This window comes from Sciurus vulgaris (assembly GCF_902686455.1).
Source record: "Sciurus vulgaris genome assembly, chromosome: X".
NCBI lineage: Eukaryota > Metazoa > Chordata > Mammalia > Rodentia > Sciuridae > Sciurus > Sciurus vulgaris.
Window position 1 is genome coordinate 86,246,589 of NC_136471.1, and position 15,915 is coordinate 86,262,503.

The following is a 15,915-nucleotide window of genomic DNA, read 5'->3' on the forward strand; positions in this document are numbered from 1 at the left end:
AAATTAGAGTTAGGTTGTAGATTCATAGCTAATTAGCTGAGAGATCTTGGCTTAACACTTAACCTCTGCACTTAAAACTATAATATGGGAGCAAAAATGTATACCCCATAGATGATTATGAGGTAGACTGGAATATCTAGCATATAGGTGCTCAGAATATTTTAATTCTTCTACATCATGGGCCATTGATCTTAGTTTACATCTTCACATAGGCCCTGAAACAATCACCTCTGTGCTCCTGACTTTGGTTTAGTTTTCCTTGTATTCTATGATTTCTGAGCCCATGTGCATTAATCTCATTTGCTGAGATGTAAACTCTAAAAATGGGGACCACATCTGGCTTGGCATGTATAGACATCCCAACATACTTCTGACCAGGAGCCTTGCCTTAAAGAAGGGGGCCTTGCTGGGCATGGTGGTGCTAACCTGTAATCTCAGTGACTCAGGAGGCTGAGACAGGGGTATCACAAGTTTGAGCCCAGCCTCAGCAACTTAGTGAGACCCTCTCTCCAAATTAAATGAAAAATAAAAAGGACTGGGGATGTATCTCAGTGATAAGGTACTCCTGGGTTCAGTCCCCAGTCCAAATCAGAAGAAGGGGAGCTTTTGGAAACAATGTAGAATTCAATCAGGGAGGTGTCAGGTGCCTTGGTACTTTTTTTTTTTTCCAAATCTGGTTCTATGTTGCAGAGGAGTTAAAGGTTCTCTGAATAACAGACAAAGTAAAGATGTTTCTTGTTTAATCAGTGAATTTTAATGAAATAGGAGGAGAAAGGGAAAAAATAATTATAAGAGGGTGAGTAAATGATTCTATTTCTCTGTCATCTTTTCTTCTTGTCCTTCCATGTTCCCTTATACTTATCTGGAAAGCATGAGTTCTACCACTTGTTCAATATTAGAGACTGAGAGAATAGAGCAGGGATTGAGAAACTGGAGCATAAAAAGGTTCATAGGGAAGAGAGATGGATAACAAGAAAGAGTGATAGAACATGAGTAAGAGAGTACATACAGACGCTGTATCAGTCCTGGATAATAAGGCCGATAGCCTCAGAGTGAATAAAAATATGGTTGTAAAGCTTTTTGAAGATTCCAAGAAGTCCCTTTCTCCTTCCTTCTCTACCAGGCCCTTTATGGCCTCCTCCCACCCCAGTCTTTGCCCAACTTTGGGTGACTCCAGGTAAGTAATGGGACCATCTATCCTACCTGGCAGGCTCTCATCATTGCATGTCCTTCCTAGGGTGAGGACATCCTAGACAGGAGTTCGGAGCTGATCTACACTGGGGAGATGGCCTGGATCTACCAGCCCTATGGCCGAAACCAACAGCGGGTCTTCTTCCTGTTTGACCACCAGATGGTTCTTTGCAAGAAGGTAATCCCTTTTTCTTCTCTGAAGGAGATGGGCACCTCAGGAGGCACCAGCCCCTTCCTCTTTCTCACCCCCAGGCTCTCAATGAAGTACTCAACAACTACCAGGGGAAAAACGGGCTGGAGATTGGCCGTAATTCCACATCAGGAGCACTGGTGTGGCATGAACATCATAGGCAATGAACAATAAAACTCTGAAGTTGGCATATTTTGTCTTGCTATCTATTTTTCACCTTTGCTCTCATGACTTGAATGGTACTTTTTCTCATTCCCTTACACCCAGAACTGATAGCCAGCAAGTTTGTAACAGTTGTGAAAAATATTGTAAAAATTCTATCCCAATTGGTAAACAATAACTTCATCAGTGCTTTCCCCCATTTCCACTCTAATGTCTCTGATCAACTGGCCCCTCTCTTCCATAGAAATCAACAAGGGGCCTACTACTTTTGCTCAGACAGATAGGTACCTCTGTTATGCAAGATTTTCCCATTTCCTATATAAGGTGCATTGGTTCCTCACAACTCCTAACCATCTCTCCTGCACTGTCCTTTCCCTGTAATATATTTGAGGTGAAATTTGTACTTCTCAGTTACCCCCTTGATAACTTTGATAACTGAACGCTGGTTTCTTAGCCTTTTATCCCTGATAAAGAGGGGTGGCACACATTCTCAGCCTGAATCCTTCTGAGGGATCCTGATAGAATACCATTCCCCTTACTTCCTTCCTCAGGATAGGAAGTTCAGACCACTTTTATCTCTACGGACTGGTTGGGAAGAAGAATTTGTGAGCAGGGAGAGTAAAAGAGGAGGGAGAAACTTAAGAGTACTTAAATTGACTTTCCAAATGTATCGCCCAGCCCGTTTATCCTCTTCCTCATCCCACAGTGAATGCCCCTAAAGAGGGGTGATTAGGACTGGGGATATAGCTCAGTTGGTAGAGTGCTTGGCTCACAGGCACATGGCCCTGGGTTCAATCCCCAGCACCGAAAAAAAAAAAAAAAAAGAGGGGTGCTGAGTCACAACACTGTTATTTTTTGTTCTGGAACATAAACCGCAGATTTCGTTTAAGCCTCCTATACTCTGTGTGTATGTATATGTGTACCATATCTTGCATTAAATAGATTCAGACTGCCTTAGTATTTGGCAATCAACTCTGAATGCTGGCTCTGGAACCAATAGCAAATTAGTTCATAGGGATAATAATTGCCTTCATCTGGAGCTGAAGGGAAAACTTTTCTGAATATGGAATTCAGCCCCAAACTGATATCTCTCTATATTCCCCACCCCAATTCTTCTGAGGTTTTCCACACAACTGAGAGGCAAATTTTTGAAGGTTATTTCAGGCAACTAAGGGAATTTTTGGCATATCAACCATATCACCAACAGTCATGTGCCCTTTCATTTCACTAAAGTATGTTCATGCTCAGAACAACTAGTCATAGAGAAAGACTGCAAACAGGAACCTGGTTTATTTTAGGGTCCCCCATCCCCAAGACATTTGGGCATCTGTCAGCAGACTTTGCAGTTACTTTAAGTAAAATGTGAAACTAGGCTCTGGAAAGCAGTGGTTATAGGTGGTATGGCCAGGACCTAGGATGCAAAACACTGAAACTGAAGCTAGGAATGAAGGAAAAGAAACAAGATGAACAGTGGGCTAAGTTTTAGGAACCCAGGGACAGAACCAAGTTGAAGTGATGTGTCAACTCTAAGCCAACTAGTGGGAGCCAATTGTAAGGAAGAAACCAGAAGTCAGGGGAGGACTTGGGAGTTCAGATCAGCCACAGTATGGGAGCAGTAGGCAACACGGATGACAAAAAAAAGAGATACCTTGTTGCAGGCATATCTTCCCTCAGATATGAGATGTCTTCTTCTAGCTAGACCCGTAGTCTTTCTCGCAAGAGTAAAGCTAGCCTCGGGTCTAGGGTATAAGGCTCCTAATTCCATATACCCAGTTCTTCAAGACACTGGCTTCCCAGAGCATAATAAACTACAGACTGGTACATAGCTTGTTAAAACTATCTGATGTTTAATGTTGAGGCCATGGTTGAGGATTTCCATTTGATATCTTCAGTAGGCCTTCCTATTCATCATATAGGTATTAAACTTGACAAATGATTATGGAATGCAAAGAAGTTATGTGAGGAGACAAGATTGTTTGTTTGCCAAGTTGTTTAGGGGTCACTTGCCATTACTATAAAAGATTCTCTTCTTAAGATAGAACTAAGAGAAATAGTTAAGGCTTCTTGGAATTGAGGAAAGGAAGGGGAAGGACCAGGACTACACAGAAGTGAGGAAGGCTTCTCTTCACTCACCTTACTCACCTCAGGAATACAATTTAAAGAAAGATAATACCTGAAAGATATAAAGATACCTGAAAGATAATAAGTAATTTTTAAAATGGCAAAAATTATAAAGGAGAAAAAGAGAAAAAGCAAGCTAAAGAATCCAATGTGGCTACAGTAAGTTTTCTGATGAGGTCATATCTAAACAGGAGGAAATAAGAGCCCCTAGCAAGTGACTAGGTAATATAACATTTTACATATGAGTTCTAACAGAAGTGACAAAAATAGTTTCATAAATCGTACAATGAATCAAAGTTAGTTTAAAAATGTTCAGGACAATATCAGTGATTTTAAAAGATCGATTCAAATTTAAAAAAAAGAGTCTGATAACCTCCTGCCTTAGGCAGATGGTTTAGTGTTAACAGAGTTACATGAATTCCTTCAGTGTCAAGGGAAGGAAAGCATAAAACTGACTACAAGGGGATTGAGACCCAAATAATCTGAGGTTATAAGAAAGCGCCTCACTGCTCTAAAATATGTTTTGAGTCCTACTCTGTGTCAGCAAACTCTGACTTCATGGGGTTTGTAGTCTAATAAAATTTGAGTGTGATACAACTTAGAAATATGTATTTCTGGGCACTGAAATAAGCCTCAGATGTTCACAGTGGAATTGCTGTAGAATTATGGCTTTATGAAATCTGTGAGTACATTATAGATAGGAAAATGTACCAGTTTTCAAAACAGAAAATAATATGTTCAGAAAAATATGGATTGATAAAAATAATCATGAACTAGCATTTATTGAGTGCCTGTATGATGCTGAGAACTGTACATACAATAATCAATTTAATCCTCATAACAGATCTGAGTAGTTACTATCAGTATTCCCATTTTAAAGATATGTAAAGTGAAATATAGAGAATGTATATAATTTTCCCAACATAATAGCTGACAAGTGATAGAACCAGGAATTGAATCCATTCAAGCTGGCTATAGATTCTACACTGGCAAAACCTCTATGTCATTATTGCCACTGAGCTTGTCAGAATTCTGTAATTAATTGTAAGATAGTCTTTGAACATTTAGAAGAAAATGCAGCCACCATGATAGCTGAGCATTTGGTTTCCTAAGAGCAAGCCATGACTCACAAAGCTTCATTTCTATTTTGCCAGTAATATGATTAGTTGATGTGAGGATTGAAATGGACAGATAGTATCTGGATGTCATACTAGCATACCAGACTCTCCCATAATTTCCTTCTGAGAGAATAAATATGGTATTATAAGGCATACAATTTGTAGTCAGACAATTTGGGATACAAATCTTGGTTCCAGCACTGACAGTATTATTTCAAACAAGTAATTTGTCATTTCCTATGCCTCTAAAAAATTCTGTACAGGACTTTTGTGAAGAATAAATGAAATCAATGCAGGGAAAATGCCTGCTAGAGTGCTTGGAATCTTGTAGGTGCTCATTAATCTTAGAATTTCCCCATGTCCAAAAAGAAATTGGCAGACTTACAAGGTAATTAGGTCCCCATCTCTAATTGTACCCAAATATAAGTTACATGATTACCTGCCAGAGATTGCAAAGAAGACATTGAAATATTCGACCTGATCTCTATTCACGATCATGTGGCCCAGCCATTAAGTTCTTATTCAACTCCTAAGGGTCTGTTTATTCCCAGTTATGCAAAATCTTGCCATTTTATATATTGGGAATTGGGAATGACTAACCCACTTAGAATAGTTTGAATGGCTTGAGAGGACAGAAAGGAAGGAGAAAGAGAAGAGATACTTTTTCAGTGGAAATTATAGTACATAACAGTGGCTTCTAATTCTGTGATGCCTTCTTCAACTTCCTTCACAACTTCACCTTCCTTGTCATGTTTCTTTTGAGAAATCCAGGTAAGAATTTTTTGCTCTCTTTCTTCTTATCTTCTCTGCTAACTGTCCCTGCTCCTCTGTGTCTCACTGCCTTGTTATTTTAGCTTTGCACGTGTTCTGCTGTTTTCTTTTTGACATGATTATTTTGAATTATTTTGATGCTTTGGAAGGATTTCCCCACTTTTATTTTGTTTCCCTTTCACTACTTACTGTGAAAGGTAGTAGAACCACTTTCTCAAATCATCCACTAACATCTTATAGCTCTGTAGTTGCCTTAAACAACCTCTTCTCTGCAAACTTCATACCAGTCAGTCTGGACATGCTCCCTTGTGCCCTGTGTAATAACTTCTCTATGTTTCTGTTGCTTTCACCATATAGTGAGGAATCAGAATTAAACAGTATGTAATGGTACTAGATAGAAAACTTCTGTTCAGGGAAGTTTCTGAATTTGGGCCATTTATTCTTGCACTGAAAGGCCAAACTTGGAGGATAAGTCATTTGAGACAACTCACAAACCATAATAGAAAAAGACATGGGGTTAGAGCACAAAGAAGATGAGAATTGGAAAACAAAGTACCTGAACACTTGACTTTATTTTCCTGTCTGGACTTTGGCCAGTTCTATAACTTCATCTTTATGTTCCTTATTGTAAAATTAGATCAATGATAGAACTCATTCCCAAAGTCTCAAGGAGAACAACCTGAGGTAGTGGGGAGTAGTGGAATATGTATACTAAGAGTATGTATATTAAGAGTATGGATACTAGGGCATGACTAGAGGACACCATTCCTGTTTCTCCTATGAGCTTTCTGACATTGAGAAAACTCTGTGCTTATAATTATCCCTTCATTTGCAAAATAGGAATCATAATGGCTTATACAACAAAGGTAGATTATGATAGTTAAATGGGACTGTGCTGGTATCATATAAAAACTTAGTAAATGTTAGCTATTAATACTATTATAGTATATGTAGTGTTACTAATCATTCAGCATTTTTTAATTGGGAGGCAATACAACACTGTAGTACCAAAAACACAAATTTTAGAGCCAGAAACCCTGAACTAAAAGCCCAGCTCTGCCATTTAGTAGCTTTTATTTCTGGGTAAGTTTCATAACTCCTGTGTCTATAATTTCTCATTAAATGGGGTTATGATAGCACCTACCTTGTAGGATTGTTGTGAAGATTATTTAGGTTAATAAATACAGAACACTCAAGATAGTATCTGGCACATAATGTATGCCATGTAAGTATTTTCTTTTGCTCTTATTGTTATGATTTTGTTTTCAGTATGGAACATGCACTCTGGATGCTGAAATATGGTATTTACCAAGATAAACCTAGTTAAAGCTTCATGATCCCCAGAATCTGAAGGGAAATTGGCATGGTCCAGACTGTGTGATAGTAACCAGGCCCCCCCTCTAATTGGCAGGGAGGATCTACTGATAAACAAATGAAGCATGCTATGGTCCTGAACAGTTGCATTCTCCTGATTACAGCATCTGTCATTTGTACAAAATGCTTTGTTATGTCTTACCGAACCCCAGGAATACCTAGAGAGGCCAAATTGAAATAGCTGGAAGCTGTTTAAATTATGCAGTATCAGGGATGAAGGAAGGTTCCTTAAAGGAACCAAAGGCTATGACCAGGGCCTAGGTGTCTGCAGACTGACAAAACCTTTTAGAGAAGCATTAGCTGCTTTAATGTCCTTGAACTAAGAAAGAAGAAAGGAAAAAGAAAGGAGCCTGGCATCTTTTTAGAACTGATAAACTCCATTAGGCAGGGAAGTTCTGATTATCCAAATAGCAACTGCTCTGGGGTACCTACTCACCACATCCCTGTGAAGGTTATCGGGCCATCATTAACAAGATGCATGTGGGCAGCCTGCTCCCAACAGGACCAAAAGCAATCAGGGCTCTGGAGGTCTTTTCTCTTGCCATATACAGAAAATGACTATAGACATCATTAGGGCTTTGTCAACTGTCCTCCTCTGGACAGTCCCTGATTGAAGTAAGAACAATGACACAGTACTGGGCACATCCTCAATGGGTGGATAAAACTAAAAGTATAAGCAGCATGATGGTTAAGTGTCAGGTAAACAATATATATGTGTCTTCATAGTTTGTGCTAAAATTTGGAGAAGGGGAACCACGTGAGCTTAAGATGGAGAGTACAGTCAGGGAAGGTTTCTTTGGGGAAAAGGAACATGTGAATTTGACCGGGAAGTCTAGAAAGATTTCAATGTCAGATATGTTTGGAGCTAGAAGAAACATTATTTTGAGCCCAGGTAGATCTGTGATATTGGTGAGTAGGTGGCAAATACCATTTAGCTAATACCTCCCCCATCCTGAAAGAATATGTAGAATTTCCAGAGATAGTAATTTCAAAAATATTGATTTACATTTGCTTTGTCTTATTTTTACTTGTAATATTTAACTTATTTGGAAAGTTTAAATTAGCTAAAAGAGGCAGCATGTTATTTAAGTTCATCAAAAGGGAATTCGAAAGGTTATGAAGCACTGGTGCAGGAGCAAGAAAGCTTAAGGCTGTTTTTAGTGAATAAGGCTGGCCTCATAATCAGGAAACTGAATGTTTAGATTAGAGTTTTTCAGCTGTTTTACAGTGTAAGGAAAACTCTCATTTTATGGATGAGTCTCAAAGTGGCTTACCCAAGACCATATAGCTAGTAGGTTAAGCAGCTAGTTTTTAAACTCAGGTCTTTGAATTCTACCTCATGTTCTTTCCACTGTCCCATGTTGTTTCATGGCCTTAGCTGCCTTTTCTGATTAAACTTCCCAAGCCAATAGATCATTTTTAGCCATTCCTATTAGTCCCAGCATTTGGCTTATGACTAATCTGACACCTGAACACTCACATTCAACTGTCTGTGGAGCTGCAAAGAAAGAAATTCAATAACATGTCACTCTAGCCCTGTTACCCTGCCAAAGAAGCTAAAATTCTATCTAGTTCCTTGTCATCCTTAAATATCTAAAGTAGCAATAAGCAGGTTCAATTAATGTAGTTCCAAGATCTTGCACATGCTTTCCATTTTTGGAAACTAGCAAAGGTATTAAAGGCTGACAGCGATTATGTGACATTAATTTGGTAGGCAGTGGAAGGAAGTTGTTGACTGAGAACCAGAACTGGGTAGTTGAGGCTGCCAGTGCTTCAGTCTTATAGTTGCTGACCTCTTAGCTGTGTGCTCCAGATCTGGCTTTCCAGGTCTTTATGTATTGTGTTATGAATGGTAAAGTCGAACTCAAACCATTCTGAAATCAGAATACATTCTATCCATTCTCTATAGGTTTCCTTCCTTTTTTCCAGTTAGATTAGCTTAATGGGGCCCAATTTTTGAGCATGTATTTCACAAATAATCTAAGAATTTGGAATTCCGTACATGGAAACCATTATTGTAATCCATGTCTCTTCTCTGAGGAGGATGAGGGCAGTTGAAAGGAGGAGGGGCTAAAAGGGCACTCCAAGAGACTTATCAACTCTAACATAGACCCATTTGTGATTTCATCCATCCCTCTGCTTTTTTTGACTTATTATGTATTTGATATCCATAAATATATAAAATAATATAATGTACACTCACGTACTTACTGTTCAACTTAAATAATTCCTTAAAAAAGTGATCTTTCTCCCCTTCCACTCTAATGTTTCACATCCATTCCCTTCCTCCTTCACCTCTTCCCATTTTCTGACTTATACTCTTGATTTTGTCAAGCATCATTATCAAGTATCCCTTTATAACTTTTATACATATGTATGTATCTCTAAATATTATTTGGTCATGTTTGTATGTTTTCAAGTAGAGTAGATAAGTGAGATAAAACTATACAGAAAGGAGATGGGTGCAATGGCACATGCTTGTAATTCCAGCAGCTCAGGAGGCTCAGACAGGAGGATCACAAATGTGAGGCCATCCTCCTCAACAATTTAATGGGAATCCTAAGCAACTTAGTGAGCCTTTGTCTCAAAATAAAATGGGCTGGGGATATGGCTCAGAGGTAAAGTGCCTCTGGGTTCAATCCCAGTACCAAAAACAAACAAGCAAAAAAAATACACACACACACACACACACACACACACACACACACACACACACACAGAAAGGAAACCAGAGGAATGATGAACATGAGATTTAAGGTAGAGTATGCCTTGGGGTCATTGCATTTGAATTGGTGAGCAGTTTCACCAATACTTATTGCATTATTTAAAATGTAAGTAAATAGAGAAATAAGAGCACCAGGCATGAACTAATGATGAATGTCTCATTCAATTAGGATTAATCCAGTACCTGAGAGCAAAATAACAGATAGACAATATAATATTTTTATGAATCTGCAAATTTGTTTTCTCACACAATAAAATTTGTGACATGCATTCATGTTGATATATGAGCCAGTTCTTTATTGAATTTGACCCCCATTTTCCTGCCAGAGTAGGCCATCTCTAAAGATCCCAAGTGCCATGTATTAGATGTACCCCAGGTAATCCTCCCTGGCCAACAGTCTGTGGCCTCCAAACTATTGTTCCTACTCAGTCCTCCTCTGATACCTTGGTTTCATTGGTCTTCTTGGGGTTCTCAGCACATTCCAGATAACCAGCCAGTGCATTTCATATTTCTGGTAGATTTGCCAATATTTTGAAAGAGGAAAAGCCCCTGTTAGCAGTATTTTTGTGGTATACTGCTTCCTGTTTCCCATCAACAGTTTTACAAACACATTCAACGATTGAAATTGGGATCTGAGACTTTGTTTGAATATGGGGTGTCTCTTAGGGCATCTAGTTAATGAGCTTTTCAATGACAAGACTGATAATCTAACCTGCCCAAATTTAGACTTTAACAACCCCTGCTGGTATTCCAAAACAGTGATAGCATTAGTATTCTATTGTGCCCATGTTGCCAACTCTCCTGTTACCACTCTGCATGTACCTACTGCCAAACACCGTCTCTTTCTTTCTACCTAGGATCTAATCCGTAGAGACATCCTGTACTACAAAGGCCGCATTGACATGGATAAGTATGAGGTGGTTGACATCGAAGATGGAAGAGATGATGACTTTAATGTCAGCATGAAGAATGCTTTCAAGCTTCAAAACAAGGAGAAAAATGAGGTACATCTGTTCTTTGCCAAGAAGCTGGAGGAGAAAATTCGTTGGCTCAGGGCTTTCAGAGAAGAGAGGAAAATGGTACAGGAGGATGAAAAAATTGGTAAGTGACCTGAAGGGAGATAGAAGAAACTATGATCAACATAGAGGGTTTGAATTGATTTATATTTTTCTAGAGTTGGAAGAAAGTTTTCTGTTACAAACTGATGTAAGGCACATTGGCATTTCCTTATTATTAGGTTCTTTTTCATAAATACCAAAAGCTTCCATTAGTTAGATATGTGTGAGTTACCTACTAGATTCCCACAAATTTGCATTAACAGACAACCATATTGCACTGAAAACCAATATTAGCCTTTATTCTCCCTACCAAACAAATACTTATGAGCAAAAAAAAAAAAAAAAAAAAAAAAAAAAAAAAAAAAAAAAAAAAAAAAAAAAACCACAAAATCATTCATATATCCTATTCTGTAATCTCAGTGAGGTCTCAGCTTTCTGTTGTTAGGTAGACAAGATGATCTTCTATAAAAGGGTCAAGGCAGATGTGGTAGAATTATGCTGATAGGATTCAGCCAACTTTCCTTTTTTGTGTTTGTATGTGGTGCTGGAGATGGAACTCAATGCCTCACACACACTAACCAAGCACTTTACCACTGAGCTATATCACCAGCTGTCAGCCAACTTTCTGGTCAGAGTTTGGCAACACAAACCTGATGAGGACCAACACAAAGGACCTATTTTCAATTGTAAGCTTTAGGACCCCTTTTGAAGGGAATAGGTTATGGGATCCTAGAGAGTCTTATACCAATTTCTTATGAAGGCTAAAATATCCTTAAGACATTCCTGCTTGGTACACATCTTTGATAACATACATTTTACCAAGAAAAGTGAATCATTTTACATACGTTAGGCTAATTAGGTCTCCTCCGTTAAGGTGACTGAACTGCTGGTAATAGTGACCTGAAGCAAAGGCTTCTGAGTATTTAATATGTTTACAAATCACCTCTGGAGGAAGTATTAATGATTAAGGTACTTTAAATAAATGCCCCTAATGTATTAATGATTAAGGTACTTTAAGTAAATGCCCCTAAACTGTAAATTTAAAGGATATACCTGTATATATCATACTGTATGGATCTATTTCGAAGTAAATTGTACAAAATATAACAAGATATAAAACTATGACCATTTGCGTGATTTAGATTTATAATCGAACATACTTTTTGGCTTGATACAGATTGCTCCCCTTTAACACAGTGATATATTTTCTTATGTTGTTTCCAAACTGTGGAATTCAGGTTCCATCAGTTATTGGTTTGTGGATTATAAAGCCTTATCTGGTCTTTTGTTCATGGTCCTGTTTCTGTCATAGAAGTAACAAACAACCAGCCTTTGTAATTATCTAAGAAGACACAATTTCTGTTTTTGCCCCATTCCTTATGAAAATGGAATTTTAACTTAAAATGCTTGTATGTTTAAGTTGCTAAAAACTGCCCCTAGCAAAATAGGCCTACCCATTGAGTACAAAAGGGTTTTCCTATTCTTCCATGTTGGGGAATGAAATGGTCAGACTGTGAAGGATTTCTAGAAAGACACATTAATCCTGGTCTTCTCAGATCTTGGGTAGAATGCATATTGATAACTCACTTTGACTCTCATTAGAGTAAAAAAGGCTTTTCTTTTGATGTTTGAAATGAAATTTATTAGTTGTTGTTATTGTGCTACTTAAGTTGTCTGGTAGATAATACATCCAAAATGAATTACTGAAATAATCGTTGAGCTAGGACCTAGCTGCCAGAGCATATGTTTTTCTTTAAGCCCTCAAAAGATGTCTTGAAGTGTCTTGTTATATTTTCAGAAGGAGAAGTAGAAGGCACAGTGGCCCATGTTTGTAATCCCATCTGCTTGGGACGCTAAGGCAGGAGGATCACAAGTTCTCAAAGCCAGCCTAAGCAAATTAGCAAGGCCCTCTTTCAAAATATTTTTTTTATTAAAATCTTTTTTATTTTTACAGACTGCATTTTGATTCATTGTTACACACATGGGGTACAACCCTTTCATTTCTATGGTTGTGTATAATGTAGATTCACACCATTCATGTAATCATACATATGCATAGGGTAATACTATCTGTTTCATTCTACTATCTTTCTGACTCCCACCTCCTCCCACCCCATTTTCCTCTACAACATCCAAAGTTCCTTTATTCTTCTCTTCCCCCCACCACACCCCTCCTTGATATATATTGTCATGCACTTTCTTATCAGAGAAACTTTCGGCCTTTGGTTTTTGGGCTTGGCCTATTTCACTTAGCATGATAGTTTCCAACTTCATCCATTTACCAGCAAATGTCATAATTTATTCTTCTTTATGGCTGAGTATTATTCCATTGTGTATCTTTATCCATTCGTCAATTGAAGGACATTTAGGTGGGTTCCACAATCAAGTTATTGTGAATTGAGCTGCTATGAACACTGATGTGGCTGCATCACTGTAGTATGCTGATTTTAAGTTCTTTGGGTATAAACTGAGGAGTGGGATACGTGGGTCAAATGGTGGGTCCATTCCAAGTTTTCTGAGGAATCTCCATACTGCTTTCCAGAGTGGTTGCACCAACTTGCAACTCCACCAGCAATGTATGAGTGTGCCTTTTCCCCCACATTCATGCCAACACTTGTTTTTGCCTGTGTTCTCGATAATAGCCATTCTAATTAGAGTTAGATGAATCTTAGGGTTGTTTTAATTTGTATTTTCTTAATTGCTAGAGATGATGAGCACTTTTTGATTTATTTTTTGATCACCTGTATATCTTCTTCTGTGAAGTGTCTGCCCATTTCCTTAGCCCATTTATTGATTGGGTTCTTTGTATTTTGGTTGTAAAGTGTTTTTAAGTTCTTTATAAACTTTGGAGATGAGTGCTCTGTCTGAAGTGAGTGTGGAAAAGATTTTCTCCCACTCTGTAGGCTCTCTTTTCACATTATTGTTTCCTGTGCTGAGAAAAAAACTTTTTAGTTTGAATCTATCCCATTTATTGATTCTTGCTTTTATTTCTTGGGCTATGGGGGGTATTGTTAAGAAAGTCTGGTCCTAAGCCAATGTGATGGAGAATTAGGCCTGTTTTTCTTCTATTTGTTGAAGGGTCTCAGGTATAATTCTGAGATCCTTTTTTTTTTTATTTATTTATTTTTTTTTATTGTAAACAAATGGGATACATGTTGTTTCTCTGTTTGTACATGGTGTAAAGGCATACCATTTGTGTAATCATAAATTTACATAGAGTAATGTTGTTTGATTCATTCTGTTATTTTTTTCCCTTCCCCCCACCCCTCCCACCCCTCTTTACCCTCTATACAGTAGTTCCTTCCTCCATACTTGCCCCCCTCCCTAACCCTAACTCTAACCCTAACACTAACCCTTCCCTCCCCCCCCTTATGTGTCATCCTCCACTTATTAGCGATATCATTCGTCCTTGGCTCTTTGAGATTGGCTTATCTCACTTAGCATGATATTCTCCCAATTTCATCCATTTGCCTGCAAATGCCATAATTTTATCATTCTTTTGGGCTGAGTAATATTCCATTGTATATATATACCACAGTTTCTTTATCCACTCATCAATGAAGGGCATCTAGGTTGGTTCCATAGTCTGGCTATTGTGAATTGAGCAAGCTATGAACATTGATGTGGCTGTGTCTCTTGTAGTATGCTGATTTTAAGTCCTTTGGGTATAGGCCAAGGAGTGGGATAGCTGGGTCAAATGGCGGGTCCATTCCAAGTTTTCTAAGGAATCTCCACACTGCTTTCCAGAGTGGCTGCACTAATTTGCAACCCCACCAGCAATGTATGAGTGTACCTTTCTCCCCACATCCTCGCCAACACCTGTTGTTGCTCGTATTCTTGATAATCGCCATTCTAATTGGGGTGAGATGGAATCTTAGGGTGGTTTTGATTTGCATTTCTCTTATTACTAGAGATGTTGAACATTTTTCCATATGTTTGTTGATTGCTTGTAGATCTTCTTCTGTGAAGTGTCTATTCATTTCCTTAGCCCATTTGTCGACTGGATTATTTGAATTCTTGGAGTAAAGTTTTTTGAGTTCTTTATAGATTCTGGAGATTAGTGCTCTATCTGAAGTATGATTGGCAAAGATATTCTCCCATTCTGTAGGCTCTTTCTTCGCATTGCTGATAGTTTCCTTTGCTGAGAGAAAGCTTTTTAGTTTGAATCTATCCCAGTGGTTGATTCTAGCTTTTATTTCTTGTGCTATGGGAGTCCTGTTAAGGAAGTCTGATCCTAGACCAACAAGGTGAAGATTTGGACCTACTTTTTCTTCTATAAGATGAAGGGTCTCTGGTCTGATTCCGAGGTCCTTAATCCATTTTGAGTTTAGTTTCGTGCATGGTGAGAGATATGGGTTTAGTTTCATTCTGTTGCATATGGATTTCCAATTCTCCCAGCACCATTTGTTGAAGAGGCTATCTTTTCTCCATTTCATATTTTTGGCACCTTTGTCTAGTATGAGAAAATTGTATTTATTTGGGTTTGTGTCCGTGTCCTCTATTCTATATCATTGATCTACCTTTCTATTTTGGTACCAATACCATGCCGTTTTTGTTACTATTGCTTTGTAGTAGAGTTGAAGATCTGGTATTGCAATACCCCCTGTTTCACTCTTCCTGCTAAGTATTGCTTTAGCTATTCTGGGTTTCTTATTCTTCCAGATGAATTTCATAATTGCTTGCTCTATTTCTGTAAGGTACATCATTGGGATTTTAATTGGAATTGCATTGAATTTGTATAGCACTTTAGGTAGTATGGCCATTTGACAATATTAATTCTTCCTATCCAAGAACATGGAAGATCTTTCCATTTTCTAAGGTGTTCTTTAATTTCTTTCTTTAGTTTTGTATAGTTCTCATTGTAGAGGTCTTTCACCTCTTTTGTGAGATTGATTCCCAAGTATTTTATTTTTTTCGAGGCTATTGTGAATGGGGTAGTTTTCCTAATTTCTCTTTCTGAAGATTCATCACTTATGTATAAAAATGCGTTGGATTTATGGGCATTGATCTTGTAACCTGCTACTTTACTGAATTCACTTATGAGTTCTAAGAGTTTTCTGGTGGAATTTCCAGGTTCCTCTAAATATATAATCATGTCATCAGCGAACAGGGATAGTTTGAGTTCTTCTTTCCCAATTCGTATCCCTTTAATCTCTTTGGTTTGTCTAATTGCTCTGGCCAGAGTCTCAAGAACGATGTTGAATA

General features: G+C 38.1%; 1 protein-coding gene and 1 long non-coding RNA gene across 8 annotated transcripts in view; one reads left to right on the forward strand and one right to left on the reverse strand.

Moving 5' to 3' along the window:
- The window catches only part of LOC306651493, a 543,249-nt gene that overhangs the window by 275,145 nt on the left and 252,189 nt on the right, over positions 1-15,915 (reverse strand). The gene's annotated exons all lie outside the window — the stretch shown is intronic.
- Positions 1-15,915, forward strand: part of ARHGEF9 (Cdc42 guanine nucleotide exchange factor 9) — a 267,373-nt gene that overhangs the window by 223,205 nt on the left and 28,253 nt on the right. For all 7 annotated transcript variants that reach the window (XM_079124084.1, XM_079124086.1, XM_079124089.1 and 4 more), the window contains 2 exons: positions 1,238-1,369; positions 10,510-10,753. In XM_079124084.1, the coding sequence (XP_078980210.1) occupies positions 1,238-1,369; positions 10,510-10,753 (376 nt within the window). The remainder of the gene's footprint in view (positions 1-1,237; positions 1,370-10,509; positions 10,754-15,915) is intronic.